Source organism: Medicago truncatula, chromosome 3, assembly GCF_003473485.1.
Source record: "Medicago truncatula cultivar Jemalong A17 chromosome 3, MtrunA17r5.0-ANR, whole genome shotgun sequence".
NCBI classification, from domain to species: Eukaryota; Viridiplantae; Streptophyta; class Magnoliopsida; order Fabales; family Fabaceae; genus Medicago; species Medicago truncatula.
The window spans coordinates 3,302,746-3,310,011 of NC_053044.1; the positions used below are offsets into that span (position 1 = coordinate 3,302,746).

Genomic DNA, 7,266 nt, shown 5'->3' on the forward strand with positions numbered 1-7,266 from the left:
TAGCTTATCCCGTTTAAAAGCTAGGTTACTAGCTTATCCCGTTTAAAAGCTAGGTTAGTGAAAATCTCAAGGGGCTTTTTCTTGGGGACTAGACGTAGGCCTTGGTGTTTTAGGCCGAACTAGGATAAACTTCTTGTGTCTTTTTCTCTCATCCCTTTATCTCTTTTACTTTATTTGTCATTTATTTTATCTCACCATATCTATTTTCATATTTATTTAAACCTTTTATAAGAACTTTATTTTATTTGGTTAAAATCTTTTTTTAAGTGCTTATCTTAAATCGTTTTCTAAAGAACACAATTCACCCCCCTCTTGTGTGTTTGAAGTCACTTGGTCAACAAGTGGTATCAGAGCTTGAACTCTTGTTAAGGACTAATCGTCTCAAGAGGCAAGATGACTTCAAACAACAATTCCATAAATTGTCCCCCATCTTTCAATGGTGAAGGGTATGGTTATTGGAAAGAGAGAATGAAAATTTTCATTGAGGGAATTGATTTTGATATTTGGGATGCTATTGAAAATGGTCCATTTATTCCCACTCATTTAGTCAATAATGTTGTGGTGAATAAACCAAGATCCCTTTGGACCAAAGATGAAGAGAAAAAGGTTCAATATAATTTGAAAGCTAAGAACATTATCACCGTTTCACTAAGCATTGATGAATTCTATCGTGTATCAAATTGTACAACCGCCAAAGAAATGTGGGACACCCTTAAATTGACCCAGGAAGGTACTACCGAGGTCAAAAGGGCTCGAATGAACACATTGACTCATGAGTATGAATTATTTAGGATGAAATCGGGAGAAAGCATCCAAGATATGCAAAAACGATTTATCCATATAATTAATCATCTCAGAGCTCTTGGAAAAACTTTCAATAACGAAGATTTAATTAATAAAGTTCTTAGATGCTTGAGTAGAAGTTGGCTTCCAAAAGTGACCGCGATTTGTGAATCAAAAGATTTATCTTTTATGTCTTTGGCAACTTTGTTTGGAAAATTGCAAGAACATGAGCTTGAATTGAATCGACTGGTTGAAAGCGAAGAAGGTGAAAAGAAAAATAAAGCTCTTGTCTTGAAAGCAAATATCAAAGAAAGTAAATCAGAATATAGTAACCTTGATGAAAATGAGGAAGGTATGAGAAAAATGTTTCGCAAGTTCAAAAAATTTATGAGGCATAAATGCAAAGAAAAAGAAATATCAAATTCTCATTCAAAAAGAAAGGCTTATATCGCTTGGAATGACAAAAACTCAAACTCATCCAATGAATCAGAAAATGAAGTAGCATATTCATGTTTCATGGCAAACTATGAGGAAGATGAGGTAAACTCTATTGAATCTGAATATGACTTAACTTATGATGAGTTGTTTACTATTTGTAAAGAATTAAATGATGAGTCAACTAAGCTTAGAAAAATTGTTTCTTCCTCTAAGAAAACTATTTCCACTCTTGAATCAAAAATTGATATTTTAAACAAGGAAATAGAAATTCTTAAAGAGAAAACAGTTTTTGTAAGTGAAGTTTCTTCTTGTACCTCTTGTGAAAATAAAAAGGCAAATATTTTCAAGTGTGATGATTGCAATATTTTGAAAATTAAAATTGAGGATCTTCAAAACACACTTGCAAAATTCACAAAGGGGAGAGAAAACTTGAACATCATTTTGGGAAATCAAAAGGGAACTTATAATAAAGCCGGTTTGGGCTATCGTCGAAAAAATCATGAAAAACTTTTTCAAAAATTCTTTCGCCCAAACAAAACCTCAAGTTCTCCTTTTGTTAAATGTTTTTATTGTGGAAGAGAAGGTCATACATCTTCTATTTGTAATTTAAGAAAGAACAATGATATGAATGATAAATGGAAGTGGACTCCAAAGGGCACTTTGCCTAATTCTAACTCTCAAGGACCCAAAATGATTTGGGTACCAAAAGCCAAAACTTGATTTTATTTTGTAGGTGTGCTTGAAGGTCAAGAACTAAAAATTGATATACTTATAGAGGCTATTCAAAGCACATGAAAGGGGGAGAAAAAGAAGTTCTCCTATTATTACAAGAATATTGGCTATGCATCTTATGGTGACTTTATCAAAAGTTCTTCTCCAAAAGGAAATGGATATTTCAAGAAAAGAAAAAAAAATGGTTCACTCTTTTCACTTAAGTCTTTTTTTTTTTTTTTGCTTTAAATTTTCTTGAATATATGCCTTGCCATGATTGTTTCTTTCCCGCTTTTTGATAATGCCAAAAGGGGGAGAGTTATGTGATTTGCATGTTTCAGGGGGAGTGGATTTTAATTGTTTGCATATAGTGAGGGGGAGCAAATTCTGCGCATATCTCTGTCATATATTTTATTATTGATTATTATTGATCTAACCCTTTCATTGAGCAAATCACTCCAAGAGATGTTTGTCATCATCAAAAAGGGGGAGAATGTGAATATATGCCTTGACAGGAATACATTAGTTTTGATGATTGACAAAAGAAGTCCTAGAAGAGCAACAATGCAAAAAGCGGAAAAGAAATTCAAGTTATCAAGTCTTGGGTTTTATTTTTATATGTGTTAGGACTTTATTGTAAGTGGTTAAAAAAGCTCTCAAGAAAATAAATCATACACTCACAGTGATTTTCATTTAAATCTAATTTAGCATGAAAACTATTTTTTACATGAGAAGCCAAAATTTATTTTGAAAATTGCATAATTGGTTTTGACATTAAAAATATTTTGAGCATCATTGTAAATTAATCATAATTTAATTCCACCAAAGAAAATGCTCCTGGACGTTTTTCTTTTGGTCCATAATTGATTGAGGAAAATCATATAGTTGATTATGATATGGCTACACATTAAAATGGCTTTATGTATCTTTACCATATCAATGAGATAATCAGCTAGTATGTATTTTGACATAATCCATTATCAGTTATTTAATGCCTCAACGGGTCTTTTTTTCTCAAACCATAATTGACTCTCTTTGGATGATCAATTATGGTGAAACATTTTTTTTGATTTTGTGACCGTTGATCATTAAAGGGAGAATTGCATTCCAACGGCTAGTTGATTTTATCATGCTACGGCTAGTTATATTCTCAAATGAATTTCATTCTCATTTTTGCATATAAATAGATGCTTTGTGTAGCTCATTTAAGAAGAACTAATATTTGCACTAAACATTGTCAAAAATACTTTTACATCACTCTCATTATTTTTACACTTGCTAATTTATTATCTTGAGAGCTATTTTATACTACATAGTTTATCTTGTAGTTCTTGTGCTTCAATTTGTTATATCTACACATTTGGTGTATTACTTTATTATTGTAATTCTTATTTGTATTGGGTGTGATCCCAAGGTTTCAAGAGAGGTGATATCTCTTGGGTTTAGAGGCTCTTCTACAAAGGATTGTTTTGTTTGGAGAGTGCTCGCTATCTTGTAAAGGTTACTAGCTTATCCCGTTTAAAAGCTAGGTTACTAGCTTATCCCGTTTAAAAGCTAGGTTAGTGAAAATCTCAAGGGGCTTTTTCTTGGGGACTAGACGTAGGCCTTGGTGTTTTAGGCCGAACTAGGATAAACTTCTTGTGTCTTTTTCTCTCATCCCTTTATCTCTTTTACTTTATTTGTCATTTATTTTATCTCACCATATCTATTTTCATATTTATTTAAACCTTTTATAAGAACTTTATTTTATTTGGTTAAAATCTTTTTTTAAGTGCTTATCTTAAATCGTTTTCTAAAGAACACAATTCACCCCCCTCTTGTGTGTTTGAAGTCACTTGGTCAACAAGTGGTATCAGAGCTTGAACTCTTGTTAAGGACTAATCGTCTCAAGAGGCAAGATGACTTCAAACAACAATTCCATAAATTGTCCCCCATCTTTCAATGGTGAAGGGTATGGTTATTGGAAAGAGAGAATGAAAATTTTCATTGAGGGAATTGATTTTGATATTTGGGATGCTATTGAAAATGGTCCATTTATTCCCACTCATTTAGTCAATAATGTTGTGGTGAATAAACCAAGATCCCTTTGGACCAAAGATGAAGAGAAAAAGGTTCAATATAATTTGAAAGCTAAGAACATTATCACCGTTTCACTAAGCATTGATGAATTCTATCGTGTATCAAATTGTACAACCGCCAAAGAAATGTGGGACACCCTTAAATTGACCCAGGAAGGTACTACCGAGGTCAAAAGGGCTCGAATGAACACATTGACTCATGAGTATGAATTATTTAGGATGAAATCGGGAGAAAGCATCCAAGATATGCAAAAACGATTTATCCATATAATTAATCATCTCAGAGCTCTTGGAAAAACTTTCAATAACGAAGATTTAATTAATAAAGTTCTTAGATGCTTGAGTAGAAGTTGGCTTCCAAAAGTGACCGCGATTTGTGAATCAAAAGATTTATCTTTTATGTCTTTGGCAACTTTGTTTGGAAAATTGCAAGAACATGAGCTTGAATTGAATCGACTGGTTGAAAGCGAAGAAGGTGAAAAGAAAAATAAAGCTCTTGTCTTGAAAGCAAATATCAAAGAAAGTAAATCAGAATATAGTAACCTTGATGAAAATGAGGAAGGTATGAGAAAAATGTTTCGCAAGTTCAAAAAATTTATGAGGCATAAATGCAAAGAAAAAGAAATATCAAATTCTCATTCAAAAAGAAAGGCTTATATCGCTTGGAATGACAAAAACTCAAACTCATCCAATGAATCAGAAAATGAAGTAGCATATTCATGTTTCATGGCAAACTATGAGGAAGATGAGGTAAACTCTATTGAATCTGAATATGACTTAACTTATGATGAGTTGTTTACTATTTGTAAAGAATTAAATGATGAGTCAACTAAGCTTAGAAAAATTGTTTCTTCCTCTAAGAAAACTATTTCCACTCTTGAATCAAAAATTGATATTTTAAACAAGGAAATAGAAATTCTTAAAGAGAAAACAGTTTTTGTAAGTGAAGTTTCTTCTTGTACCTCTTGTGAAAATAAAAAGGCAAATATTTTCAAGTGTGATGATTGCAATATTTTGAAAATTAAAATTGAGGATCTTCAAAACACACTTGCAAAATTCACAAAGGGGAGAGAAAACTTGAACATCATTTTGGGAAATCAAAAGGGAACTTATAATAAAGCCGGTTTGGGCTATCGTCGAAAAAATCATGAAAAACTTTTTCAAAAATTCTTTCGCCCAAACAAAACCTCAAGTTCTCCTTTTGTTAAATGTTTTTATTGTGGAAGAGAAGGTCATACATCTTCTATTTGTAATTTAAGAAAGAACAATGATATGAATGATAAATGGAAGTGGACTCCAAAGGGCACTTTGCCTAATTCTAACTCTCAAGGACCCAAAATGATTTGGGTACCAAAAGCCAAAACTTGATTTTATTTTGTAGGTGTGCTTGAAGGTCAAGAACTAAAAATTGATATACTTATAGAGGCTATTCAAAGCACATGAAAGGGGGAGAAAAAGAAGTTCTCCTATTATTACAAGAATATTGGCTATGCATCTTATGGTGACTTTATCAAAAGTTCTTCTCCAAAAGGAAATGGATATTTCAAGAAAAGAAAAAAAAAATGGTTCACTCTTTTCACTTAATTCTTTTTATTTTTTTTTGCTTTAAATTTTCTTGAATATATGCCTTGCCATGATTGTTTCTTTCCCGCTTTTTGATAATGCCAAAAGGGGGAGAGTTATGTGATTTGCATGTTTCAGGGGGAGTGGATTTTAATTGTTTGCATATAGTGAGGGGGAGCAAATTCTGCGCATATCTCTGTCATATATTTTATTATTGATTATTATTGATCTAACCCTTTCATTGAGCAAATCACTCCAAGAGATGTTTGTCATCATCAAAAAGGGGGAGAATGTGAATATATGCCTTGACAGGAATACATTAGTTTTGATGATTGACAAAAGAAGTCCTAGAAGAGCAACAATGCAAAAAGCGGAAAAGAAATTCAAGTTATCAAGTCTTGGGTTTTATTTTTATATGTGTTAGGACTTTATTGTAAGTGGTTAAAAAAGCTCTCAAGAAAATAAATCATACACTCACAGTGATTTTCATTTAAATCTAATTTAGCATGAAAACTATTTTTTACATGAGAAGCCAAAATTTATTTTGAAAATTGCATAATTGGTTTTGACATTAAAAATATTTTGAGCATCATTGTAAATTAATCATAATTTAATTCCACCAAAGAAAATGCTCCTGGACGTTTTTCTATTGGTCCATAATTGATTGAGGAAAATCATATAGTTGATTATGATATGGCTACACATTAAAATGGCTTTATGTATCTTTACCATATCAATGAGATAATCAGCTAGTATGTATTTTGACATAATCCATTATCAGTTATTTAATGCCTCAACGGGTCTTTTTTCTCAAACCATAATTGACTCTCTTTGGATGATCAATTATGGTGAAACATTTTTTTTTGATTTTGTGACCGTTGATCATTAAAGGGAGAATTGCATTCCAACGGCTAGTTGATTTTATCATGCTACGGCTAGTTATATTCTCAAATGAATTTCATTCTCATTTTTGCATATAAATAGATGCTTTGTGTAGCTCATTTAAGAAGAACTAATATTTGCACTAAACATTGTCAAAAATACTTTTACATCACTCTCATTATTTTTACACTTGCTAATTTATTATCTTGAGAGCTATTTTATACTACATAGTTTATCTTGTAGTTCTTGTGCTTCAATTTGTTATATCTACACATTTGGTGTATTACTTTATTATTGTAATTCTTATTTGTATTGGGTGTGATCCCAAGGTTTCAAGAGAGGTGATATCTCTTGGGTTTAGAGGCTCTTCTACAAAGGATTGTTTTGTTTGGAGAGTGCTCGCTATCTTGTAAAGGTTACTAGCTTATCCCGTTTAAAAGCTAGGTTAGTGAAAATCTCAAGGGGCTTTTTCTTGGGGACTAGACGTAGGCCTTGGTGTTTTAGGCCGAACTAGGATAAACTTCTTGTGTCTTTTTCTCTCATCCCTTTATCTCTTTTACTTTATTTGTCATTTATTTTATCTCACCATATCTATTTTCATATTTATTTAAACCTTTTATAAGAACTTTATTTTATTTGGTTAAAATCTTTTTTTAAGTGCTTATCTTAAATCGTTTTCTAAAGAACACAATTCACCCCCCTCTTGTGTGTTTGAAGTCACTTGGTCAACATATATAGCTAGGCAATTGGGAGTGGGTGAGAACCAAGGGATAAACATGATCGAGGGAAACAATTTGCTAAACATAGAGAC

General features: G+C 31.9%; 1 protein-coding gene and 1 long non-coding RNA gene across 2 annotated transcripts; both read left to right on the forward strand.

The window, feature by feature from the left end:
- Positions 1–393: 393 nt before the first annotated feature.
- On the forward strand, positions 394–1,941 carry LOC120579335 (uncharacterized). The gene has a single exon (XM_039831294.1). It carries the CDS (start codon positions 394–396, stop codon positions 1,939–1,941), a length of 1,548 nt encoding a protein of 515 aa, XP_039687228.1.
- Positions 1,942–3,000: 1,059 nt separating this feature from the next.
- LOC112420024 (uncharacterized) lies at positions 3,001–7,043 on the forward strand. Its single transcript, XR_005645197.1, has 2 exons — positions 3,001–3,490; positions 6,871–7,043. It is a non-coding gene; the product is annotated as an uncharacterized lncRNA (long non-coding RNA).
- Positions 7,044–7,266: the final 223 nt, after the last annotated feature.

What these genes read in the sequence shown, in the direction of transcription:
- LOC120579335 (XM_039831294.1), top strand. Translation starts at nt 394, where the DNA reads ATGACTTCAAACAACAATTCCATAAATTGTCCCCCATCTTTCAATGGT.